The sequence below is a fragment of the Elephantulus edwardii genome, unplaced genomic scaffold (genome assembly GCF_000299155.1).
Source record: "Elephantulus edwardii isolate Elephantulus edwardi_28Jun2011 unplaced genomic scaffold, EleEdw1.0 scaffold00108, whole genome shotgun sequence".
Lineage (NCBI taxonomy): Eukaryota > Metazoa > Chordata > Mammalia > Macroscelidea > Macroscelididae > Elephantulus > Elephantulus edwardii.
The window spans coordinates 2,442,988-2,468,840 of record NW_006399858.1 but is presented as its reverse complement, the minus strand read 5'-3'; the positions used below and the strand labels follow the sequence as shown (position 1 = coordinate 2,468,840).

The 25,853-nt window shown below is 42.3% G+C and overlaps 1 protein-coding gene across 7 annotated transcripts in view; it reads left to right on the top strand.

The window, feature by feature from the left end:
- The window catches only part of LOC102867049 (transducin-like enhancer protein 4-like), a 215,243-nt gene that overhangs the window by 167,381 nt on the left and 22,009 nt on the right, over window positions 1–25,853 (top strand). For 4 of the 7 annotated variants that reach the window (XM_006891977.1, XM_006891976.1, XM_006891980.1 and 1 more), the window contains 4 exons: window positions 22,162–22,281; window positions 23,499–23,552; window positions 24,341–24,493; window positions 25,502–25,634. In XM_006891977.1, the coding sequence (XP_006892039.1) occupies window positions 22,162–22,281; window positions 23,499–23,552; window positions 24,341–24,493; window positions 25,502–25,634 (460 nt within the window). Of the gene's footprint in view, window positions 1–2,842; window positions 2,857–22,161; window positions 22,282–23,498; window positions 23,553–24,340; window positions 24,494–25,501; window positions 25,635–25,853 lie in introns of all 7 variants that reach the window. The other 3 variants (XM_006891979.1, XM_006891978.1, XM_006891982.1) reach the window with 2 other exon arrangements.

Below are 25,853 nucleotides of genomic sequence, written 5' to 3'. Positions count from 1 at the left end.
TTCTTCCTCTTTATTTTATTTTATTATGCATTGAGTGAAATTGACTTTCCATTCATTCATACAAATTTTATCGATGGCATTAATTACAGTCCACACATTATAACTCACCATACTGTTCCCACTATTTCTCTGCTGTTTTCCTTTCATGTCATTGTTCAATTCCTGCCTTCAGAAGTTTCTCCCTGAAGAGATAATCTGGTTCGGTTGACTGTCCTAAAGAACGAGTACCCCATTCATTCCTTCCCTCAAATGTCAGGTGTTACTATTTATCTGAGGGAGAAAGAGTGGCAGTCGCCTCCCAGATGATTTACCCCCTGGTGAAGCTGCTGGAGGGTCAGCTGTGAGGCAGTTCCTACTTAATGGCGATGAGTTTTGAGTAAGGAGAAATTGCATAATCTTGGAATAGCAGTGTAATCTAAAAATCACATTGTGAGATACTGTGGGTTTTTTCCCCTAAATTATTTAAGTTTTTTAAAATCAGTAAATATTTTAAAAATACCTTGCTGTTTAATTATAGAACTGATTAAAAGTAGACCATTACTGACTTTGTCATAGTCTCCATATTTATGTCTGGATGTTTGTGAAAATAGATTGAGAGCTAGAGTGAAAAGCCCTTTGTTCCCGTACTCTCTTCACTCTTTAGCTGTGTGACCGGAAGCAATCACTGAATCTCAGTTGGTTTTCTGGTTTGTTATTAATATGATGGCTAGTAATAATGTCCTAGCAGTGTTTTAGGACAGGCACATTGTGGAAAGGGTATACAAACTGTAGAGTGCTTTGTGATAAAACAGTAATGAATTTGTTATGAGAGTTTACCCTTTACATGTATGTTGATTAATTTCTTAAGTATGCAGAGCAGATTATCCGAGAGGCTGGGCTCTATGAGGAGAATTGTGGCATCAGGATTGGTGGAAGATCTATTAACAATCTCCGTTATGCAGATGATACAACCTTGCTTGCTGAAACTGAGGAGGACCTCATGCACTTGCTGCGAAGGGTCAAGGACTGCAGCCTTCAGTATGGATTAAGGCTCAATGTCAAGAAGACAAAGATTCTCGCCACTGGACCAATTAGCAGCATCAGGATGGATGACGAAGAGATTGAGAGTGTTCACAGCTTCAGTTTGCTCGGCTCCACAGTCAACACTCTTGGTACCAGCAGTTAGGAAATCAAAAAGCGTATCGCGATGAGAAAGTCTGCTGTTAGGGACCTCTCAAAGGTACTCAGGAGCAACAGTGTCTCTCTGGAGACTAAGGTGCGCGTGATACAGGCCATGGTCTTTGCAATCGCTTGTTATGCATCAGAGAGTTGGACAATGACTAGGGAGGACAGAAGGAGAGTGGATGCTTTTGATCTGTGGTGCTGGAGAAGGGTACTGAATGTACCCTGGACTGCCAGGAAAACAAACAGATTCATCTTGGAGAGGATTAAACCAAGCTGCTCCTTGGAGGCAAAGATTCTGGGGCTTCGTCTGACATACTTTGGACATGTTGCCAGGAGGGACGTGTCCTTGGAGAGGGACATCATGCTTGGGAGGGTGGAGGGACAGCGCAGGAGAGGAAGACCCTCTATGAGATGGATTGATTCGGTGACTGGGGTAATCGGGATGGGTGTGTCAGAGGCGGTGCAGTTGGCGCAGGATAGAGCAGGGTTTAGAGCTGTTGTGCATAGGGTCGCTATGAGTCGGAAATGACTCGACGGCACATAACAACAACATCAAATTTATTTATTTTTCCTCTATTTCTAGTATATTATGTATTTTCAAGTCAGTAGCAACCTATAGCCAACAATTCAGCAGATTTTCAGAGGCAGTTAATTGTGCTGGTGGAGATTGCCCATCTTTCGCCTGTGGAGCAGCTAGTGGATGTGTCTGATACAGGCCATGGTCTTTGTAATCCCTTGTTATGTGTCTGAGAGTTGGACAATGACTAGGGAGGATAGAAGCAGAATTGATGCCTTTGAGCTGTGGTGCTGGAGAAGAGTATTGAATGTACCATGGACTGCTAAGAAAACAGATTCATCCTACAACGGGTTAAACCGGGCGGCTCCTTGGAGCCAAGGATTCTGAGGCTTCGTCTGACATACTTTGGACATGTTGTAAGGAGAGACAGGTCCTTGGAGAAGGACATCATGCTTGGTAGAGTGGAGGGACAGTGCAGGAGAGGAAGGCCCTCTATGAGATGGATTGATTCAGTGACTGGGAAAATCGGGATGGGTATGTTGGAGACAGTGCAATTGGCACAGGATAGAGCAGAGTTTAGGGCTGTTGTACATAGGGTCGCTGTGAGTTGCAAGTGACTCGGCGGCACATAACAACACCACCACCTTTGTGTCAGCAGTTCAGTTTCTTACCATTAAGAGCATTTAGCTTTTATTCCTGAAATGTATGTATGCTCACTTAAATAGTTCTATCAGTGAGCTATTGCTGTGAGCGAGATGTCTCTAAACATAGTGGTATGGAACAGGAACACTTATTTTCTATCTGGTCTTATGTTGGCTTTGAGGAAGTTATCTCTGGGTTTTGTTTGCATGAGCAGATTTTTAATAAATCTGCTCCTGTGTCTACCAGGATGTGATCTATAATATCTGTAGTTTACGATGTCCTGGCTCTTCTCCACATAGAGCATGTGTCCCCTTCAGCAGGTTTGACAACACTTGTTTTTTTGGCATTGACAGAATCCAAGCGAATGGCATCAAGTTTGCTATGGTATCATTGACCAGTAATTCATGTGGCCCGATCTAGAATTTGTGTTCCAGGACACTGTCCAAAGTGGATACTGCGAAGCATGAAAAATCATAGCAATGGTAGCATTCACTCCAACACAGTGATTCTAGAGGTGAGGAAGACTCTGCCAAGTGGAAACCTGATTGTAGTGAGATATGTGCACTGCGGTAGTCCCTGTTGATTCCATAGCTGACACACGGTAGGCTCTGTTCACGCGAGCACCGTCCCTGGTTCTATACATGAGCACCCTCCCTGATTCCATTGCTGACACATGGTAGGCCCTGTTCATGCAAGCACCTTCCCTGATACCATACACGAACACCTTCCCCGATTCCATTACTGACACACAGTAGGCCCTTTTCATCTCTGCACCTTCCCTGATTCCATAGCTGACACACGGTAGGTGGGCCCTGTTCACGTGAGCATCTTCCCTGATTCTGTAGCTGACACACAGTAGGCCCTGTTAATGCGTGCACCTTCCTTGATTCTGTGACACACAGTAGGTAGTCCCTTGTTCATGGGAGCACCTTGCCTCATTGTATTGCTGATGCACTGCTGTTCTCACCATTTGCAGGCATCTTGGCAGCCTCCCGCTCTGGAAGGAAAACCCCACACCCAAATATGCACCTCTCATGTTTTAAATAATAGAGAGAACATTGTTTCCAAGACAACTTTGATGAAATGTCAGTTTTCTCTAGGTTCTAAACCCACATAAGAAGCATTGTTATCCTCATCCCTGCTGGGTAATTTGTATACTGCAGTGGTTTGTTTGGAAACATGCCTGTTGTTCTTTAAAATATGCTTAATGCTAGATTAGAGAACAGATTTTATTTTTTTCCCTGTTTATGCAATCTCATTTCTAAAGCATTTAAAATAAAGAGCTTGGGCATGTATGGTATTCAAAAACCCTTCACATGATGTTTTTAAAACAGATCAATTTTAGCATTAAAATGTTAGGAATTCAGCCAAGGAAAACTCAGCTTGGATTGTATAGCTGTAATGATAATGTATTATAACCATCTTCTTTGAAAGTGATTGTACCAGTGGAGTTGAACCTGGCGAATTACATAATTTAAGAGTGCCAGGACACTGTTGTTGGGGGGATTATTCAAGTCTTTTCCTTCACAAAAGCCAAAGAAAGGATAGAATTTATTATGAAATATTTCAGTCACAGAGTTGTCACAAAATACCTAAAGAAAACTCATTTAAATTGAACAGAATGTGTCTGAATGTCATTTACCACCCTTTCTAATTGAAGAATATTAGGATGAGAGAGAGAGATATCAGTTCCTATTTTCTACCTACTTTACCTGTATAAAAAATGTCTTGGATGTGCTTATTATTAATTTCTCCCCAAATAGTTGCAAGCAAGCCAGAAGTACTTCATGATTGCGACTGAATAAATTTAAAAAACTGACTCCCAAGTAATTAAGAAAATCAGTCACATCACTTGAGCGTATTATAAGAGAGTTGTGTGTGTATGAGTGTGTATGTAAATCAAAATTCATAGTTTCTGGAGGCATGTTGTTTAGGAAGTAGATACCTTTTGTTCATAGGGTCACTGAGTCGTGCTTGACTCTGAAGGCAATCAACAACAATAACAACTATATATATAGATAAAATAAATTGGAAAAAGCTCCTGTGTTCTTTTGCTCGTCCTTGGTACACTAGCCTGGTGTCTCAGGGGACTGTGCATTGCCTGAAGAACATTTGCTGTTGGTTTGTCACATCATGTTTGCTGCTCATACATCCAAGGTCGTGAGTCGGGCGTTTTATAGGATCAAGTTTACCATTTTGTATTTACAAATACGGTTCGTAACAGAGAAGTGCTGCAGTGGATTTTTCTACTTTTAAAGTTGATTATTCCAAATCCTAAACGATCCTTAAAGAATTAAGTAGGCTAGAGGCACTACTGTGTGGTTATCCTGACTTAAGGAATTCTGACAATAAGTTTTTTCCTAACAATTGAGTCCACACATGGTTGTGAGGAGGAGGTTATCCATTTCTAAGACAATGTCGTTGTCTCTGTCACTAAAGAGACAGAGGGCTAGTCAGGAAAGTAGAAAAACAGAAAATGTTTGTGGTCAAGAGCACACTGTTAATGACCACCAAAAACTAGAGCCAACTGGTTTGTAAACATTGTTTAAACATCTGTAATGTTGGCACCTAAGAAGGTTAAGTTCTGTCTCCTAACAAGTTAAATCAAAGCCCTAACCCTCTGTACCTTTGCATATGGCCTTATTCGGAAACAGGATGGATTTGTAATCAAGGTAAGATGAAGGAGTGGGAGTCATTCCAGTTTATAGATTAGGGTGGGCCCGCCTTAAATTCAAAGAGAGATGGTTGAAAGCATGGGAGGAACCGGCTTCACATGGGAGAGGTCCACGTGAAGATGGCAGCAGAGTTTGGGGTTCTAATGTTACCTCAAGCCAAGAAGAGCTAGAATCTAGAATGTCTGTCACCAGGAGCTAGAAGTCGGGAGTGGCCCCTAGAGCTTTAGCATGACACACTTTGGCTTTTACTTCTAGAAGTGTCAGAGACTAACTTTCAGTCTTACACCTCAGTTTGTGGTGATTTGTCATTGCAGCCTCAGGACACTAATCCTCATTGATGTGTAGTTAGTCCCTGTATAATGCTAAATGCCATGAGCATCTGCATATAACGCACAAACCTGTTATGTGTTAAGTGCTTTCAACTGTTGTCATTCATTGCCAGGATCATGACCTGGTGTTGCATTAGGTCCAGGGCTGTAGGAGCAGAAGGCAAAGGAAGGGCTGCCCTGCTGGGATTCACACTTCATTGGGGAGGCAGATGCTAGTTATACAGTGAACCATTCTGGTGAAATTGCCTCATTTTGCTTTTACTTGTACATTTTTATTCCTATTACTCTTTTTCCCAAATCCTTATTAACAGCTGAATCTAATTTTTAGTGATGCGCTTCGATTTGATTTGTCGTTGTGTAGTTAAATACCCTGGGTGGACTCTCATGCCCAGTGCCCCAAGGGTAGTGGAGCAGAACTGCCCCTGGGGTTTTCTTGACACTCATCTTTACAGTCCTCTTCCCATGAAACCTTAAGAGTCCATCAACTTCCCAGTTAGCCAGGCGTGCCCTGCCCCCCAGCAGGCCTCCCTGGACTCGTGGGTACCACGAAGTTGTGCAGTCCACATCCTGCACAGCTGTAGATGGTGGTACTGTGGATAACAGGGTTTCTCTGTTCTGTCACTTTTCAAAAATATCCTAAAGTGGAAACATTAGATATTTCTTTTCTCTCAACTTTATCATTGGTTTTGGGTTTTTGACATTTTAAAGACCTTTTCATAATATTTACCAAATTATTCTGTTTTCACTTCACACATGTTGAATAGAATTCTTGGCCTAAGGCAGGATTTCAAAGCAATGGTCAGGCCTCCTGAAGCCAGTCCTTTGTCATTCCTTGGCTCCTTTCATTGTCTTTCTTGTGGAAGCTGTTTGACTGCTGTGTGTTCAGGTTGTGCTGTCCTCCCAGCACACATGGATCATTTCCAGTTTGTCTTAGAACATAGGAAGACCTTAAAATCAGAGGATGCTCTTCTGGTGTTATGTCCTTGGATTCAGAATTCCTTGTGTATGAAGTGAGGAGGTTAAAGTAGACACGTGTTCCTCAAACTTTTAACGAACATAACAAAGGGTATGAGTTGGGTAAACCGCAGTGCCTGTTTGTGGATAGTTGGGGGTTTCACTTGGAGAAAGTGCACTGTTCTCCCGTCCTGGGTCTGTAAGGCCTCTGCACCCTGTGTACCTCAGGAAAGCTTATAGTACACCGAGCCCCCTCACAGTGCTGGAACTCACGCACTGGGGGCAGTTCCTGGTGTGTGAAGCTTGCTGAACCTCCCTTTTTTCTCCATACTGAAGCTGAAGCCTCTACCTAATGCATAATTAAAATGAGCCTTCAGGTTACATATTTCTTGTTGAGGCTGTTTGCCTTGGGTCCCCGTCCCCATCTGTACCATTCTCAAAACTGATTAAATGTCTCAATTCCTTTGCTTTCCATGGCGTTCTGGCCACTTAATTACACTGTATTAAATAGCATGTTGTTGCTGTCAGTGCAGTTGGGTTGCCTTGTAGCTGGCATCTTCAGGTATTTAGGAAAATGTCCTTATCATGCAGTGTGAACTTGTAAATAGAAATGCTGAGCAGGCATAAAGTGCGTGGTCAGAAATGATTTCTTTATTACTGTTTAGTTGAACTGATGGTGACACTGAACATCGAGACTTTGATGTTTTATACGGTATTCTTCCCCACTAATTAACTGCACTAATGAAGTTAATTAGTGGGGAAGAATGCCGTATAAAACATCAAAGTCTTGATGTTTAATCACAGCTTAAAAACAAGTTTTAAACTCTTTGATTGCCAAACACTTTGCAGATAGCTGAGCAAAGGTCAGAAGTTCCCCCTCAGAGTTTTTAAAGCCCTCTCAGACTCTTTTTCTGGTTGACCAGTGGTTCCTTGAGTCTGAGTGCTAATCTAGACAAGCTAGTAGGGCATTGGGGGTCAGGGGGAACAACATAGCTTCCCACAAACTAGAATACAACCTAGCAGAGACATCCCAATTCTGCACAAGACCATGGTGTAACAACTTCCTGCTCTGGCATGTACCAGTGGAAGATGTCTCTTTGCCATGCAGTACTGAGTGTACTCTTTTGCCTTCTGACTTTATTAGTAATTTGTTGTTGTAGTTAGATGCCACTCCATTTTCCTTTGTTATGTATGATTGGTTAGCCTCAAAGCTACTCTTTGAAAATCCATGTCTAACTTCCAGTTGACCTTTGAACAAAATAGATTTGAACTGTGTAGTTAAATGTTGCGGGTATCTGTTTAAAATATAAACCACCTTGTGATGCGGCTCATCTCCTTATGAGCAGTTCATTTCTCCAGGGCAAGGCCAGCCTAGATGATCAGCCACTCCTGAGCCCACCACAGTCTCCAGAGGGAGACACTATGAGGATCCGCACAGTTCAAAGCTTTGTTGTTCAAGGGTCACTTCTGAATGAGTATTTATTACCAAAATTCCAAAATGAACTAGCTGCGTGCTAGTGCTGCAGTCAGTTGGGAGTTGTTAACGTGCCTTTCTGGCTGCTGGAATCCACCAGTGCCCCATGAGAAAGAGGGGCCATATTCTCCTTGAAGTTACAGCCTCAGAAACCCACTGAGGGTTGACTATGAATTGGTTCCATCTTGACAGCAGTGAGTTTACCAATAGAAACAACGGAAGCACCTCAGATCATTTCCCTATGTTGTGTGTTATGTCAATTTTTGTTAGTTTGTGGTTTTTTTTAATATTTCAGGCAAGGTTTACAATAGCAATAATATAATTCAGATAAGCAATTATCGTAATTGACCTTGCTGATGAGTGCCCTTGGCATTTACCACAGTTTACTTAATACCTGAGGATGGCCAATTATCTCTTAATGCCCACTTTATTGAGATTATTGTTTTAATTATGGCACTCCAAATACATCACTGTTGTCAGTAGTGTAGAGTCATGCATGGGAACACCATTCAGGTGCCCAGAAACCGGTAAAGAGATCTCATCCTTGATAAAATCTGGTGGATGCACACGTGTGCACATACAAACCCACAACCCCCACCCCCCAACCAGCCCTTACTATGGTTTTAGAAAATATTTTCTTAACAGTTAAATGAGGCTCCTGATGGATTCAGCTCCAGGGAGGTAAAGTCGAGTATGCTGTCCCCAACACTGAGCTACTACTGTCATGCTCTGGAAAGGCTGTGCTAAGAGCAGGCAGCTCTGCTTGATTAGGAGTTCTCATTGGCAGCAATCACAGCGGCTCGTTGATTATTACCTGGATATGCTATAGGTCAGAGGTTCCCAACATCACGGTCACCTGGGGAGTTTGGAAATTGCCCATGCTCAGTCTGCCCCTTTAGGGAAGAGTCTGACTGAATTGCTCAGGGTTGGGGCCTCTGTACACTTTTTTTTTTAAAAGCTCCATAGATGATTCTGATGGGTACCCAGGTTGAGCCAACCTACACGTGCCTTGCTAATTTGACTTGGCAAAGCCTGTGGCTTTTGGGGTTTTACCACTCTTCTGTACACCCTTTCCTTCCCTGGCATTGTCCTGATGCCTCACAGCCTGTACAGCATCTCTGGGCAGGCTCAGACCCTGAGTGTGTGGTCTTCCCCACACTTCCCCGACAACCCTCCCTGTCGAATAAATCCCACCTCTTCTGAAGACGGCTTACATAAGTTGTTTCCTATTGATCACATAAACGCCTTACTCTCTTTCTGATTTTCTTTGGGTGGATATCAGTGTTTATTCTTTCTTGTCTTCCTCAAACACTCCTGCTTACCACGTTGTGGAAACGGAATAATCCAGTTGTGTGGGCATTGGGTGTTTCTTCCGTGCTGTGATGAGCCTAGAGCAGGGCTGAGGCCTGCGAGTTCAGCGTTGGTGCAGACGTAAGCCTGAAGTGGCATGAAAGAGAGGACGGTGTGTCTTCCACTTCACATGGTTATTTCATTTCATTTCATCGCCCTGACAGGGCATAAGGCAAATATCTTTATCTCCATTTTATAGATTTGAAAATTGAGGTGTGTCAAGATTAGCATGCCAGGAGTTCCACAGTAAGTGATGGAGCTTAGATTTGGAACCAGAGCACTCACATCCTACATACAGTCTTTTGTTTCTTTCATCCCATCTCGTGTTTCTGTAGATGCCACAAGACTCTGGAACTGGTATCTTGCTCCCCTCCATGTCCCAGGGTTTAGCACGCTGCTGATTCACCATAGCTTTTTATTGAGAATTGTAGGATTTGATTTTAATCAGAAGTTGAAGCTCTGTCTAGGAATGTCTTTGTTATTCTTCCAGTCAAGGAGTAAAGCCTCATTTCCCTACCTCTAGCTAGACATTGAAAACATGTATGCCAAATCACTGCCTTCTTCCTGCTACCCCCCTTACCCTTCTACCACCCAGAGGGTCTATAGGTGGCTAATGACCTCGCTGACGCACTCTTCTTTCCCCATAAAGGGAAGTCATTGGGCCCCTGATGTAACAAACTTTGCCAGAGGTAAAAAGGTCGACGACCAGACATTGAAAGTAATCCTGGTCTTTTGCAGGCTTTTATTCTCTCACTTGGATGTGGGCTCTCCTGATTCTCCGGTGCTGTGTTTGGATGTTCGAGTATCACAAGACTACAGAGAGAGTGGCCTGCCAGCTTTGTTAGCCTGGGAATATCTTACAATAGTGTGTGGAATGTGGCTGGAGAGAGAGAAAGACAGAGGTAGAAGTCCTGGACCACAAAATCGTACCTATACACAGAGTAGTTTTTATCTTCATTCAGTCACTAAATGCCTGCTGAATACTTAGTGGCAGAGACTATTCTTGCATTACAAAGTGCAGGACGTCTTCCTTCGAGTCATATTTAGTATTAAAGAGCTGAAGCACTCCACAGATACAGAGTCCTTCTTTTTTAATAAAATAGTGATTGATCGACTGGTATTCACCTCATTTCTCAGCGTGGTGAGTGTTTCCTTCCAGTCCATTTTCAGTGTGCTGCTATTACCGCACCATTTAGCTCGATGCCAAATTGCAGTTGGCTCCATTCAGCTCTGTGTACCCAAGTAGCGTGGTAGTGATTAAATGTCACTGGGTACACCCAAGTGTACAAAAGTAATTAACCTAAAAGGACATGTTAGAATAAGGGTCAACAACCTCTTTAGCCCAGAGTGCCACCAGCAAGACTGAGTATTGACAGAAGTGTTGCTGGCGGGGTGGGGCTGGGAAAGGAATATGGAAAAGGAGGAGAGAAGAAAATGGAAGGAGGGGTGGCAGGAGGAGGGCAGAGCCAGACCCTGGCCCAGCACCCGGTCCCTCTGGTGGCACCCGGAGCAGAACTCTTGGGGTCTTCTCCATAGTTCCTTTGCAGCTTGGTTTTCAAACCTGTAGTTGTTTGGGGATGAGGGGTGAGCGATTACATGGATTTCCCTTTCACCATTTGGGCACCGATTTGTGGCATTACGTGATGATTAGTGTTGTTTGTTCATTCGAGATGGTCACCACCTCTTGGTGAACTCGTGTATGGGTCAGACAGTTGTGATCCTTGGATTTTTATCATTTGATTTTTAGAGGTGACCTGCATGCCTCCTTTGTAGTCAGTCTTGGTCTGGACCCTGCACGGGCTCCAGCTCTGCCTCACACACACAGACCCCGCATAGATCATGCACTGCAGAGGTGGCTGTGTGAGGGAGGAATGTGGGGCCCCAAGCAAGAATTCTACCCCAGAACCACAACTGCCTTCGTTTCCTGGTTAGGCTACAATAATCCTGGTGCATGCTTGATGGATCAGCTTGTTTTCCCAGTGTTTTATGTATTTTATCAAGCACTTGTATTTTTAGATCTAGTTAACCATGAATATCAACTCATTCTTAAAAAACCTTTCTAAAGAATGAATTGGAGATATGAATGTACATATCTCATTTGTTTTCATTTCTCTGTACGGAAGTCGTTTTGCTGAACTGGCAGTGCTTGGGGTTGCTTTACCCTGGCTAGCTGCCTTTGACTGAAAAGCCAACGGATGAAGCTTACATGTGCAGAACCCTACCAGGGAGTCTATCTTCTGTTTAGCTTTTCCTTTTGACCCTCATGTGTGGTGACTGACTAGGGGGATAAACATTTCTGAGTGATGCAGGGCCGTCACTCTGAACAAGTGGCTGCAGGAAAACCTCTAAGGCTGCATTCTCCTCGTGGTGGGTCCATCAGGAAAGGCCTGCTTCACACCTGCTCTTCCACCACTTCCCATCATTTTGGACTTCAGGGAAATTTGTTTATCCCTCACCACAGATAGCTGGTGAGTGTGTACGGAGATGAGAAGAGGGACAAGCAGTGAAAAATAGCTTCCTTATGTGAAGGCTTATCACTTTAAGACTGAAGAGAAAACCTTGGCCTTTCATGTGTTTATTGAACAGAAACATTGTGTGCCTACACAAGGGTCCACCCTTGTGCATACCCACGGGAGGCTGGCTAGACCCTGGTGTGGTAGGAGCAGGAATCAGAAAGGGACATGTCTGACTTTGGATGATTCTCCCTGGCACAAAATCTGACATTTATTTCCGTTTTCTTTTCCACATTGTTCCCTCTTCATACCTTTTCATCATGATCTTGAAAGTTTCCATGTCACTGAATCACTTTTAAAATTACCGCTTTTGAGGGAGCTCTGATGGCCTAGTGGAAAGAAGCTGCACTGCAATTCCAGCGGCGTGTGGTTCAAATCCACCAAATGCTTTGATGGAGAAGGAGGGGCAATCTTCTCCTGTACCAGTTGGATCCGATTTGACGGTACACACAAAATATAATATTTTTTTTAAAAAAATAAATAAAATTAGTACTTTTGAAGGGCTCTCCTTCTTTAATGTTTGTGGCTTACATTTGTGCATAATCCCCTATTCCCCCCCACCCCCAACTACGGTATGTAACACACTCCCACATGAGCATACACACTGCACACACCCACACATGCACATACACAAAGCACATACTCACATATGTGTATACACGTAGCACCCATGTTGTATACACCCACATGCATATACATATAGTACACACCTATATGAGCATACACACAGCATATGCATTCAGGTATATACAAAGCACATACCTATATGTGTATATAGACACCACACACCTATACACACAGCATATACCCACACTTGTATACATTCACGTGTATACACACAACACCACCCACATGCATAGACACTGCACACCCACATACGTGTACACTTATATGTGCACATACAGCCCATACCTACATTGTATACACCCACATGAACACACAGCAACCATACGTGTATACACACAGTACACACCCACATGGTACATATTGTATACACCCACATGTATACATACACAGCATACACCTACATGTGTGTATACACACAGCACGCACCCACCTGCCTATAAACACAGCTTTCATGAGCACATACAGCACTCACCCATACATTCATATAAGAAGTGCGCGCACACAGTTTCTCTCCAAATAGAATCTTTATTTTGAGCACATCAGATTCAAAGAAATAGGTTAGAGGAGTGTATTTCCTTTAAGAATTCATTATCTCCAATCTCTGTAATGGGAGTAAAATGAATGGAAACATGTAAGAAATATTCATGAGTGAATCAAGTTTTCTACTCAGTTTCTTGTTCACAACCATTAATTACATGTGATGTGACAAGCAAGTGGTCTATTTTGGGATAATAAAAATAGATCTGGACCCTGCCTTCATGGGACTTAACAGTCAGGAGGGGAAGATAAACAGTTAAAACAGTGACAGTGTTAGGATATGAATGGGTGCTGTTCGTAGCTATTCTGACTGTAGGAACTTGGGCGCTATGGGGATCTATGTCATCCGGTCTAGTAGTCACTAACCACTTGTAGCTCTTGAGCAATAGGAATGGTAACCAGTACAGATTATAAATTTAAAAATGTCTGCATTTTGAATGATTAATTCTGTAATACAATGCAAACCATCACATTAATAAGTTTTATGTTGATGGCATAATGACATGATTTTTTTCAATACCTTGTCATATAAAGTTGTTACTAAATTGGTTTCTCTTTCAAAATTTTAAAAATAAGAACTAGAATATTTTCAAATACAAAATTTGCTTACATTATATTTCTATTTGTCAAAGTTGGAGCTTAGATCATAGCTCCCTTTAATATTTTAATGAATAACTTTAGGATCAAAATAGTAACGTTACTACAAGACTGGACAGCCAAATTGTAGTGATATAAAGAAGTGTGGGGTTTCTGGCTCACCTTAAAACTGTTGAGCAGCCTCCTTTTAAATCCATACGCTAAATTTCTTCTTCATTCCTGCTGACTTACCATTAGACACTGTATAAAGTATATTTGCATACATAATACATAAGAATATATATGAGGCTCTGTAGAATTAACACTCTTTGGAAGAAAAAATATTTAGCCTTTCAAATAAATTAAAACAGTTTACTGGAAAAAAATAGCAACATGAAAAGACTTACTTTTCCAATAAATTTTAATAGTTACTAAAATGAGGATTCTGGTCCATTAAGATACAGCTTGCCAAGTCTTAAAACGAAGTGTCTAATTTTTTCTGTGAACCACTCTACTTCAGCTGCTTTCAGAGCAGTTGCTAGAACCGTGTGGATTTGTAATTCAGGACTAGCGCACAGTACATGAATAAATCTACACCAGTGCTGCTTAGCAGAAATGCAAGAAGGAAAATGTTTCCAGTCTTCTTCCTTCCTGCCCCACTTTGGCTTTAGCTGCCAGTTCATGGGCCACGAATGTTGGCAGCAAACGTTAAAAATGTTGGTTATGAGATAGTGTGTAAATGTATGTTTGTCCAGTTGTTATTGGGTTCTGTTGAAGCACCTTCTAATCAAGGCGACCCAGTGTACAGCAGATCAAAACACCACCTGATCCTGAGCCATCCTCATAATTTTATCTGTGCTTCAGCCCCCTGTTGCTGTCACTGCATCAGTCCCATCTCTTTGAGGGTCTTCCTCTCCTTCGCTGGCGCTCTGCCTTCCTAAGCGTGAAGTCTTCTTCCAAGAACTGGACCTTCTTGATTATAGGCCTAAAGTATATGAGTTGAAGTCTCACCATCCCTGTTGAATAGGTACTATAAACAAAGGTGGGAGCTCTGGTGGCCCAGTAATTAATGAACTGTGCTGCCCAACCAAGAGGCACTCAGATCGAATCGACCTGCTGCTCGAGCTGTCTCCTTCTGTGCTATTTACAACCTCTGAAAACCCAAAGGAGAGTCAGCTATGAATCAGTTCTGACTCATCGGCATGTAACAGCATAAACAGATAGAAACAAAAAAATTCTCCAAAGATAGCATCTGCATATATGATTTATAGAAACCATGTTATGCATAGGCTTCTGGATGAAGGACAAATGAATATGCTTCAAATGAATATGTGGCCTTACAGACTTTGATAAGGTCTGCTGAGTCAAATCATATGAAATTGCTTGGGGGAAAAAAGATCATTTAAAAGATATGTCTGACTTTTGTGCAGTAGGAAGTTAACCCAGTACACTTCTGTCTGTCACCCAAAGAAATGATGCTGCTTGATCAGTTTGGCTTCTGCTCTGTGTGAGTGGTGGTGGGTATAGTGGTGGGTGGGCACACTTGGCCTCTCTCATGCCCCAGTAACTTCCTCACATGACCTGCAGTGTGGGCCACATGCAGACAGTGGCTCTCAGGAGAAGGAAGCCGAGCTGGCCACATGGGAATCGAACCTAGCCTGGAGTCAGCACAGCAACATCGTGTTTCAGCAGTTTGGCTCTTCAGTGAAAGGAACTGTATTTAATGAAATTTCTGGGTTGAAGCCAATGGCTTTTATTCCAGGAAGAGGAAATAGCAGTCAAGAAACCCCAAGAGGACATTAAGATAATGCCCTAATTTAAAATCAATTTTATTGATACCTTATAAATTATTAGGGCATTTTACCCTGACCAAGTAATATATAATGCTGAAGCCATGAGAACATGAATGACTGGATGTTGGAGGGCCATCGTTTTCCGTTGCATGAAAGAAAAACTATATAGAACTTTTGGATTCCAAGTGGTTTGACTGTCAGGAGTTCCTGTCCCCCTGACTGAGCCTCGAAGAGGGCATGGTATGTATTTCACGCATGTTGTCCTTCTGTACTTGGTGCTGCTCACTGAGCACTTAGAGTGCAGAAGTGAACTGAGATCAGATTGCCAGTCACTTTCCACATTTGCAGAAGAGTAGTTCTTTATTCAGATCAATTAGATAGTAACGTTTTGTGCTTTGCAATGTGCATCTCCTTTAATCTTCACAGAAACCTCAAAAGCAGTATGCTGCTTTCGTTTTACTTATGTGAGAAATGGAAGCTGTTCATTAAATTGTCCAAGATCACAAAGGAATTGGCATAGCTCTGTCTTGACACCATGGGTGTCTGACTCGAGTGTTTAGAGTTTGACCACTGCCTCTTTTCTTAATCATTCCTCTGATTGACGCTTCTCTGGTCTGATAGTATTTTGATGATCTGATAATCTTGATTCAGGTTTCCCTTAACCAGGAGAGAAGCAGGAAAACAAAGACAATACTACTTAACATTTTAAAGAACATGCTCGTGAAATGTTATCCAAGGTGATATATTTATTAAGAATAGACTCATTACCTTACTTGGAGATGATATTAAATCCTGTTCTAACAAGGGCAGGTCTTCAGAAAGTCCCAGTCATTTCTGAAGGTGAATTTTGATGTATGTTAATTTGTAAAGGAAAAAAAAAAAGTAATGTTCTGTGAGGGTGATACACAGATTGTGGTTTTAATGACTTCCTTAATCAGGCAGGTTATTAAAGAGAAAAAAAAAGTCTTGCAGTAATGAGCTGTAAACTGACATCAGTGACTGGCTCTGAGCCCTTCCATATTCAGTTTTGGTTTCTGCTGTGTTGTGGTTTTTTTGTTGGTTTTTTTTTCACCATTGCACTGTAAATTTCAAGTTAATTTATATAAATATGCATGTGTTAGGAGAGTCACTATAGAAGGTTTTGCATGTAACTAAATTTTCTTTCTAAAGGTGTTTTTTTTTAAAAAAAAATTTTTCCCCAATTGAAGACTCCCCTACCCTAGTTTATCTTGATCGTTTCCTTATAAATGAGATCATATATGTTAAAATGATACAGCAATTGTAGAGTACTCTAAATGTGAATATAAGCATTTAGTGTAATACTATATACAGTAAAATCTCAACTAATCAGAAACATTGGCATAAGGTACTCCATTTGGTATGTGTGCATTTATCCAAAATGTTGCTTTTAGTTTAAAACCTGTTGCAAGAAGCATTGCTAGCCCGGAACGGCTTTAAGTACTAGTGAACCCAGTTCACTCTGAGTGGTGGGTTATGTAATGGAGCTCTGGTGTCTTAGTGCATAAAAAGCCGTGCTGCCAAGCCAGAGGCATGCCTGGTTCGAATCCACCAGCTGTTCTGAAAGAGAAAGATGGGTAGTCTCCTCCACGCAGTGTACTGCCCTAAAAGCCTGCATTGGTCTCAGAGCAGGCACAGCCTCCTTCCACAGGTCAGGAAACATGGATCACCTCCCTTGACCGTCAGCAACTCCCTGGTGTCTCTGAATTCAAGAAAAGTTTCATACTGTTTGTTTCATTCTACATATTGGACTTCTTTATTACAAGCTCGCAAAGGAGATTTTCATTAATTGAGGATTTTAGTTACAGCCTTAATAAAGTGTCCTCAGGGTTTTCCCTTCCCTGAACTCCTCCTGCTACAGACAGATGCACCTTGAATTGTCTCTAAATCTAACGCTGACCTAGACCATGACTTGAGAATCCCTGGACTAAGTAAACTGCAGCTGGAGTGATGATTTCATTATCTAATCTAAGCTACTTTGAGATAAAAGGGGGCCATTCTTGATCATTATGTTTGACAAGAAGTGTAATGTGGGGTGGTCCAGACTTGGAGTCCTGCTGACCAGGTTGTTAGGAAACCCTCTGCCCTGGCATTATCTGTGTTTCCTACATGAACACAGGTTTACCCTTTGGTATCAGGTAGATGGGGTTTTAGAGGTTGTAATGAACAAATGACTTCCCAGGCTTCTCCACTTGAACAAGTTTCTTCTGGTTGACAGCTAAGCTGTCCATGTGAACGAATCCATGTGAATGGATTCATGTGAATGAAAGCAGAGTTAGCTTGATGTGATTTTGAAATCAAATTAGAAATTCTGTTTTGCAGGTGGTATTTATAGTCCTTCCTCAATGCAGAAGTGAACCATAGCCTCATTGTGATTGTTGAAAGGAGATGTGTTTTAGTTAATAGCATACTGAAACCCTATCATTATGGACCATCTAAATATCTGTGCTGAGAAGAAGAGCTACATAAATACCTAGAATAGTCTTTTTTGAGCCTTAAAATAGAAGATCCACATCGCTTGTCATCCAGAGCGCTCTGGAGTGACTAGAAGCAGCTGGAGAACAACACACGCGTGGTCTCTGCGGGCTCCTGCCCTAAGCTCAGGAGAGGGGCCTCAACTGTGCCTCCTGCTTTAGGAAGGTAATTATGTCACTGTCTTCAGAGCAGGCAAGTAGAGGTTTGGGGGTGTTTTTACCCCACACTACAAAGAGTGCTAAGGTTTAGAGAGGCTGAGCAATGTCCTAAGGCTAAACAGCAATTAAGTGAGTGGAAGACTCCGGATTCAAATTCAAGCAGCTTGACTCCAGAGTGAATGTCACTTGCCTGCTTTTAAAATCTTGTGCTACCTGTAAATAAATTAGGGCAATTCCATCAAGACCACCTTCCTTTTGGGAGAATACTTTAGAACTCTTACACATATTTAGCCCTCGTTGATCTTCAGGCGGTGGTTTGGCAGGTGATGTGGTCAATAGGCCTAAATTATATTTCAGACTAGAATCTAGAATGTTCTTTGTTTTAGTTGATAACTTGATTTGTCGTGTTAGGAATAAATGTATGCAAAATTTGCCCTTTGCTACCAAAAGAATTGGAGTTGTCATCTTTTGAAACTTAAAAATCTCTAGTTTTTTCTTATTTATTCCTTTCTTCTGACTGCAGTGCATCTTTTATTAAATGCCTCTGCTGCTGCTTTTTATAATGTTCTAATGTAAATGTTTACTTTTTAAAAAATTAATATATTGGCAGAGAAACGAGACTCCCCCCGCACCCCAACAACTCAGGGTATTCTGCTCGCCTTTTCCACATACAGGCTGTTGCTTTGGGTTGTGGATTTCAGTTCGTAACAAATTTGCTGACATATGTGACTGATCTAGTAATAGTGAGAAAAGGTTTAAGTTTAATTTCTAAATGTGTAGATTTATATAGGCTTATGATTCGGCTCCACTCCGTTTCTTATGTAGAAAGCTAGGGGAAATGTCTAATGCAACTAAGCTTTTAAGATAATAATGGAGACATAAAAATGAGCTTTTCTGGTAAGAGCATGGCTTTGTCTTCAGCAGTATATATTTAATTGCTCCTGTTCACATGTCCAGCAAAGACCCAAGTGGTTTTCCGGTGGCAGTGAAGTGGACTTCTCAGAGTCATGATGAGAGGCTGTGCCAAGTCCAATTTGATTCCAGAGCAATTATGTTATTTGAACCTTGCTGATTGCCCCAGTGCCCACTGTGCAGCTTAACCTTTAAATGTTACTGATAATTAACTACTTTATCATTCTACCCAGAAACTCTAATGTGTAACTGTTGTAAAATTTTAAAAAAATCAAAAGATGCTCACATAAACAGAAGCAATCAGCTGTATAAAAACAAAGGGACTTGATGGTATGTGTGTTCCAATAAATAAGCACAAAACTCCAGTGTCAGGCTTCCATATCCATCAGTTCCATACCTGGACATGGAACTAATCACAAATTTTTTCCAAGATGAGAAAAATATTTCTTGTGAGGGGCTGGGGGCAAGCAGCTAAGTTTTCAGGGTACTCCCTCAAAGGCTGAGAGGGAGCAGAAAGTGCTATTTACATGGCATTTACATTGTATTAGATATTATAAATAATCTAGAGAGGATTTCAAGGATGTGGGAGGATGTGTGTAGGTTATATGCAAATGATGCACCATTTTACATAAGGGATTTGAACATCCACAGATTTTTCTGTAAAGGAACTTGAACATCAGAGAGATGCTCTGCAGATGCTGAGGGGTGACTGACTGTAAAACCATGTAAGGTCAATTTTTATGACAGTGTATCATTGTTTAAGAATCAGTTTTTCCTCTTAGACTTCCACAGAATGCATTAGAATGAGAAAGCTTAAAGACTTTTAATCATATGCATGTGAACTCCTCTTTCCTTATAAAATATCAGCTTAGTGAAATGAAGGCATCTTGAATTAGATGAAAAGGAGCATGTGACAGAACAGAGCTGCCATGCTAACTTCTGTTGGGTACTGTGTTCACATCCGACTCTGCTGAACCATTTCCTGTGGAATTGCTCAGCCTGGTGCCCTCTGAAAGGCAGTGTATCTCATTGCTTTGTGTTTACATTCCAGAGTAGGGAGGCGAGGGTCTCAGTCATTTGTGTGTCACATTTTCAGGCCATTTTCTGCTACTCAGTGAGCCAGGCACCCTGCCTCTGAGGAACCCACAGCCTGCAGTGGGAAGTGGCCCTGTAAACACAAAGTCATAAATACATTGTGAGTGCTCTTGACTCATGACATGAACCAACTGTTAGGGCCACGAAGAGCAGTGAGGGATTAATCCTGCCTAACAGTGTCTGAGGGAGCTTTGAAAGGTGACATTAGAGCTAGTTCTTAAAGGATAAGGGGAATTTTGGAAGCTACTGAGGAAGATGCCTTCCAAGAAGCCAGGAGAAAGACTTAAGATGCACTGGTACTACAGGGAGGATTGAGGAACTTGAAGCTGGCAGTGCTGACTTAGAAAGCCAGATGAGGGCTCTGGATTGAGATACACAGTGAGGCCATACCTCACATATTGGTTCCCTGGGACTGTGGGAAATTGTCCTTCCTCAAGAGAGGTGAACTGTGGAGCCATAGAGTTACAGGCAATAGACCAAATAAGGGGAAAGCTAGACAGAGGTTCTAGACATAAATATGATCACTGATAGCTCTCGGGAGGGAGCTCTGGTGGCCAAGTGGCAAGGAGTTGTGCTGCCAACCCAAATACACATAGTTCAAGTCCACCAGCTGCTCCACTGAAGAAAGATGGGCCACCTCTTCCTGTGCAGTGTACAGCCTCCTAAAGCTGCCTGAGAGGGCAGCTGAATCTGTTCTTAGTTACTGGCACGCAGTGATAGCAGCAGCAGCTCACAGTCGTATTTGCAGTTGTGTGGTGAGAAGGAAAAGCAAAAGCATTAGACTATGTCTGCTACTCAGATTGGGGGAGAAAAAAAGAGAGATGAGCATTTGGTTTGAGAATGAAGCTTAAAGCTCAGTAAGTCAAGAAAAAGTCCATTATTAAAATTACCTGGCTCTTGTTCTGTTTTATTCCTCGACCTTAGTGAATGAAAGCTGCCATCTTTCTACCACCAAGATTAGAGTTGTGTGAGTGCGGCAGGATGGTTGGTTACAGGGTTTGGTACACAAGAGTTGAGCGAGTTTTCATGTAAAGCTTTGAGGGGGACTAAACCACTAGGGGATGGTTTAGAGATAACCATCCACATTCATTGATCCTTCTCTTCATTGGTCATTTCCCCCTCCTTACCCAGCCTCCACCTAACCCTACTTGTGGAGCAACTGGTGAGGTTGTCACTGCAGGTGAACACTAGGGGGCGAACTGACTAGCTACTGACTCCCTCAACTAAAGGGAGTCCATAAGGAGAAGTCTATTAATTTCCCTTTTAACAGGTTTTGACAGTTTAGCTGCGAAAGAGAGTATGTCATTATGGTTTAATGGAAATAAAATACAGAACCAGAGGTTTTGAATAGCACACTCCTTCCTATAGTTGAAATAAGCCCCACTGTGTCAACTCTGACTTCTGACAATGTTCCATCACATTCCCAATGCTGTAAGCCTTTGAGATTATGGATCTATCTCCTGACGAGCTGCTGGGTGATTCAAACTACTCATCTCCTGGTTAGAGTGCTGCTTGTAATGCGCTACACCAAAGACCCTTGTAAATGTTCTGGCTCTCTACCCACAAAGGATGACAAATGGTAAAACCCAAAAGGTAGATTTTAGGAATTGAATAAAATTGTGATTGAGGATGGTTATTACTGAACCGTTTCCTGAATTGACTTAGAGTTTCAGGCTAAGGTGTATTCCTACCATTTGTTTCAGGGTTTTTTTGTGGGGGAGGGGCGGGGTCTGCGAGTGATTGATTATATTCCTAGCGCTGGTTTTCTTAGACATCCTACCTGTCAGCACCTTGTCCCTGTCGCTGCAAGAACAGCCCTCCTGACACCTGGCTGAGTTGGTGCTGCATTTGGGAATGGTGCTCCTTGGCCCACATAGAATGCTTTTGCTACTCAGATACTTGAGACTCTTTCTGGTGACTCTACAGGCTGGAAATACTGACTTCCCATTAGCCAGCACACTTTTTAAAAAGTTTCTTTCTCTGGTATCTTCTTTGTTTCCAAAGGCATTTTAACAGTATGATATAACACATAGTTTAAACCAAAGGAACCCCTGGTTGGTGCAAATAGTACATAGTTTTTGTTACTTGAGGTTTATACTGTTTTCTGCTTCCCACTTCACTGTTCTATTCTCTCTGGCTCTCTACTTCCTCTTTCTTGGGTGTTTTTTTCCTTCCACCCTCTTTCTTATTTTCTTTTTTCACATCTTCTATTCTCTTGTACACCCTTCCTTCAAGCTTTCTGGATAATGTGCCGAAGAACAAAAAGTTAAGTGAAAGGCTCTCGTGGCTCAACTAGTCACCCTGACACGTGGAGGGTCACTCCTAACCCAAGCTGCCCCTTGTGTTTTCCAGAGCTCTTCTGTGTCCCCGTCAGCCAGTTTCCGAGGTGCTGAGAAGCACAGGAACTCAACAGACTATTCTTCTGATAGCAAAAAGCAGAAAACTGAAGAGAAAGAGATTGCAGCTCGTTATGTAAGTGCAACTTTTCTTTATACCAAGGAGCCATTTTCTCATTTGGCTATTCCCAATCTAAAGTAGAACACAGGCCTGCAGATTCCCTGAGAGGTGAAGAAATTGTATTTAAGTATATGTCTCCACATGGGCTAGCTGGAGCCTAATGTTTGTTGGTGGGCCCAGGCGCATGTGAACAGGTAAGAATAGTGTGTGTAGTGACAAATAGAGAAGTTTAATGTTCTGGTGGTGATTTCTGTGGAGTTATTTGCTGCACGTATATCTCAGGGTTCTTTCCTGTATGGATGCACACACATGTGGGAAATAGAACTTTCAGAGACATCCAGAACATCCATAGCTTGGTCTGGGGCTCATTCTACAGCATGAACTAGGCAGGTCACATTGACGAAGGCGCCAGTGGGGTAGGGGTGATGCCAGAGCTCCGCTTTCCTGGACGTTCATGTGGAACCTCTTGGTTGTAAAATCAGGGTTATTGTTAGGTGCCATCAAGTCTTCTGAGCCTGCTAGTGACCCTGTGAACAACAGGTCTGAACTTTGTCCTGTACTGCGCCGTCCTCGTTCTCTGATACGCTCAGCCTGTTAATGCAGCCACCATGTCAGTTCATCTTGTTAAAGGTCTTTGTCTCTTTCACTGGCCCTCCACCTTTTCCCAGCATGATGACTTTGTCCATGGACTGGCCCCTCCTAACAGCATGACCAAAGTCATGTGAAATGAAGCTCCACCATCTTTGCCTCCAAGGGGCACCTTGGTTTCACTTTCTGCACTCTTTGTTCTGTTGACAGTCTGTGGGCTATCTGGTACTCCTTCTTCAGCACCACGACTTGAAGGCGTCGATTCTTTGAAGTTCTGTCATCTTTATTCATTGCCCAGCTCTCAGATGCAGAGCCACTTTCTTAGTTTTTTAAAGCAGTAACAGACCAAGTCACATCACGTCCGTCTGTAATTTGGGGTTAGCCAAGGGGTGCCAGTTTTGAACCTTTATTTGCAAGCCGTAAGCTTCAGTTTATTAAATTGTGAAATAGACCCTTCATACCTTGACCATAATATCATAATAGTGATTAAATAGACTAGTATAATATACCATGTTAGCACAGTTTAGTATAGTTCTCTTCTTTTTTACATAAAGGATGTGTTTGGGCTCACCTAGGATAAATCTAGCTAAAGAGAAAATTTATTTTCTTCTGCTGGGATTGATGATAATGCTTCTTAATTACAGGACAGTGATGGTGAGAAAAGTGATGACAACTTGGTGGTTGACGTTTCCAATGAGGTATGCTTGTCTCTGGTTTGTCTGTCTCACCCTGTTTTGATAGTGTTGGATGTTTAAACAGTTAGAAAATGTTCTCTTAATTTCTGAAGGCTCCATTGTTGCTTATCTGGGGGAAGAATGAGGGACAGTGCAGGAGAGGAAGACCCTGGATGAGATGGGTTGATATAATAACTTGGGGCAGGGGGGTAAGTGTGTCAGAGGCAATGAGACTGTCTCAGGACAGGGCAGGCTTCAGAGCTCCGATACATAGGGTCACTGTGAGTCACAGGAGACTCAATGGCACATAACCACAATTTTTGGGGTTTCAGTTTATTTTCTATGAATGAAATTTCTGTGAAAATTGTTCTTTCCTCTGAGGGTTTTTTCCTACTGCCATAGACCTATACCCTCTGTGTTCAGCAGGCTTGCCGATAGGTGGAGGCTTCTTTTTTATTTCAATAGTGTTTTGCCGTATTCTCTCATTTATTGAATCTTGATCTCTAGACAAGAACAAAGGAACCCTGGTAGCATGCTGGGTTACATGTTTTGCTGCTAACCATGAGATGCAGTTCAAATCAAGGGAGGAAAAGAAGGCCTCCTGCTCCTAATAAGGCTCCAGACCGTCTCAGGAAGCTGGTGGGGAGGAGGGGTGCAGTTCTCTGCAGCTCTGTCAGGGCATTGTGGGTTAGGATGAACTCTGTAGCAATGAGTTTGGCTTGACGTTCCAGAACGTTCTGCTCTTCTGAGCTATTAAATGTGTCCAGCATGGGAGTGCCTGTGTGCCATTAACACCCCTGGTACCTTCCTAGGACCCATCTTCCCCTCGAGGGAGCCCAGCACATTCCCCACGAGAGAATGGCCTTGACAAGACTCGCCTGCTCAAGAAAGATGCCCCCATCAGTCCAGCTTCTATCGCATCGTCCAGCAGCACTCCTTCCTCCAAATCCAAAGAACTTAGCCTTGTAAGCAGATCTTTATCCAGGTTGGCCTGTTTCAAGGTGGCTGGGTTTTATTTTCATTTTTGTTTTCTTTTCCGTTTTTCTTGTTAGTATCTAAGTTTAATTGCACAGTGTTTTCGGGAGCAGAATGGATTTCCTAACTTACGATGGATATATATGCTGTGTGAGCCTTTTTGCATGGGTGAAAGAGAAGATCTGGAGGGATGTGTGTGAGATGTGTTTTACTGAAGATGGAAAAAGCATACTCAGGGTTTACAGGGAGTTTTGTTGTCTGTGGTTTATGGTAAATTTAGTGGTTGGCTTGCCTGTGATTTTGTTGCTAGTTTTGAGTGAATTACCAAGCTATGTATGACGGAATTAAATTTCCCTTCCTATCTAGAAAGCAATCTGTCATTTACAAAATCTACCTGACTCACACCACAAATCACAAATGCAAAATGAACTGCTTGCGAGTCAGGATTGTCTCCCCACACCCCTGCTCCTGCACTTGTGGTTCATTCCATCTCTGTGTGCTGTGTCGTCTTTTCTCCTTGTCACTTATTACAACAAACCATTTAAAAAATATACAAATTACATTTTTTACTAACTTTCTGAATTTATAGCTAAAAATAGAAAAAGAATTAAGATGCTCCTCTGGCTCAAAGTCTGTCTTTGGAGCTCGCTTTTCCAGTGACATGCCAACCAGCTACCTCTCGTGACAGGAGCACATCCCCCTGAAGCTCAACTCCAGCTTGTCCATGCACTGCAGAAGCCCCAGCCAGGGCTCACTCGCCCTCCGGCCGCCGTGATTGTCCACCCCCATTGTTCCCTAGACCCAAGTTCCTAGAAATGTACTCTTACCCCATGTTTTCATGATGTCCACAGCTCCAATTTAAAAAGAATTCATTAGTATGCTTCCTAAATTAAAATAATAAAGGCCTGAGTTAATTTCTCTTTTTTAGAAAAATTATTTCACGTCCTTACTAAGATCGTGTTCTAACTGTTGTTCCATTCCGTTCTGTCTCTTGGTAGAATGAAAAATCTACTACTCCAGTTTCCAAGTCCAGTACCCCTACTCCACGAACTGATGCACCAACCCCAGGCAGCAATTCCACTCCCGGCCTAAGGCCCGTACCCGGAAAACCACCAGGAGTTGACCCTTTGGGTTTGTAAGAATTTTCTATGTATTTATGTTACTGTTGTGATGAAGGTACTGGTGTGACCTTCACATTGAATGCCAGACTTTTCTTTAACCTAAACCAAGCTAGCACCAGCCCTGTCTGTTAAGTGCTCAGAAGAAACTCTGAAGATTGCACTGGAGCGTAGAGAAGCCAAAGCACAAGGAAGAATTCAAGATACTAAAGAGCTGAACAGAAGATTCCAA